The sequence below is a fragment of the Mesitornis unicolor genome, unplaced genomic scaffold (assembly GCF_000695765.1).
Source record: "Mesitornis unicolor isolate BGI_N332 unplaced genomic scaffold, ASM69576v1 scaffold36358, whole genome shotgun sequence".
In the NCBI taxonomy this organism is placed as follows: Eukaryota; Metazoa; Chordata; class Aves; order Mesitornithiformes; family Mesitornithidae; genus Mesitornis; species Mesitornis unicolor.
The window spans coordinates 1-526 of record NW_010203123.1 but is presented as its reverse complement, the minus strand read 5'-3'; the positions used below and the strand labels follow the sequence as shown (position 1 = coordinate 526).

Below are 526 nucleotides of genomic sequence, written 5' to 3'. Positions count from 1 at the left end.
CGCTTTCCCGCAACCCCTTCCTGGGCAGCAGCCGTCCCCGCCTGCGCTTCAGCCCCTACCAGCTCCCGGTCACCATCCCTCCCAGCACCAACCTGCTAACCACCGGCCTTCCTGCCAGCCTCAACCCCAGCTCCGAGGGCTCCACCGGCAGCAGCCGGGACTCCAGCCCCCTCCCCGAGGTCCCCCTGCCCAAGGGGGGTAGCCAACGCCCCGCCGCCTCCCCTAAGGGCTCCCTGAAGGAGTCCCTCAACGAACTGCAAAACATCCAGAGACTGGTGAGCGGGTTGGAGAGCCAGCGGGAGCTGTCACCCGGCAGGGAGTCTCCCAAGTGACCGACGGGGTGGGCAGTGAGCCCTCCCGGCGGGGTGGAGAAGCACTGGTATTTTGTACAGCACAGTATAAATATTTATTGCAGAGTGAGGGGTGGGGGCGGATGGGGAGAGGGGTGCTGGAGCAGAGGGATGAACCCTCCCCCGGCCAAGCGCACCCATCGCCCCGGAGCCAGGAGCGAGAGGTGGGAGCGCAG

General features: G+C 66.9%; 1 protein-coding gene across 1 annotated transcript in view; it reads left to right on the top strand.

Annotated features, from left to right (window-relative positions):
- Positions 1 to 332, top strand: part of LOC104545467 (T-box transcription factor TBX2-A-like) — a gene marked incomplete at its 5' end in the record, with an annotated part of 3266 nt that extends 2934 nt beyond the window's left edge. Inside the window, one exon of the mRNA XM_010190616.1 lies at positions 3 to 332. Within this exon, the coding sequence (XP_010188918.1) occupies positions 3 to 332 (330 nt within the window). The remainder of the gene's footprint in view (positions 1 to 2) is intronic.
- Between the last annotated feature and the right edge of the window lie 194 nt (positions 333 to 526).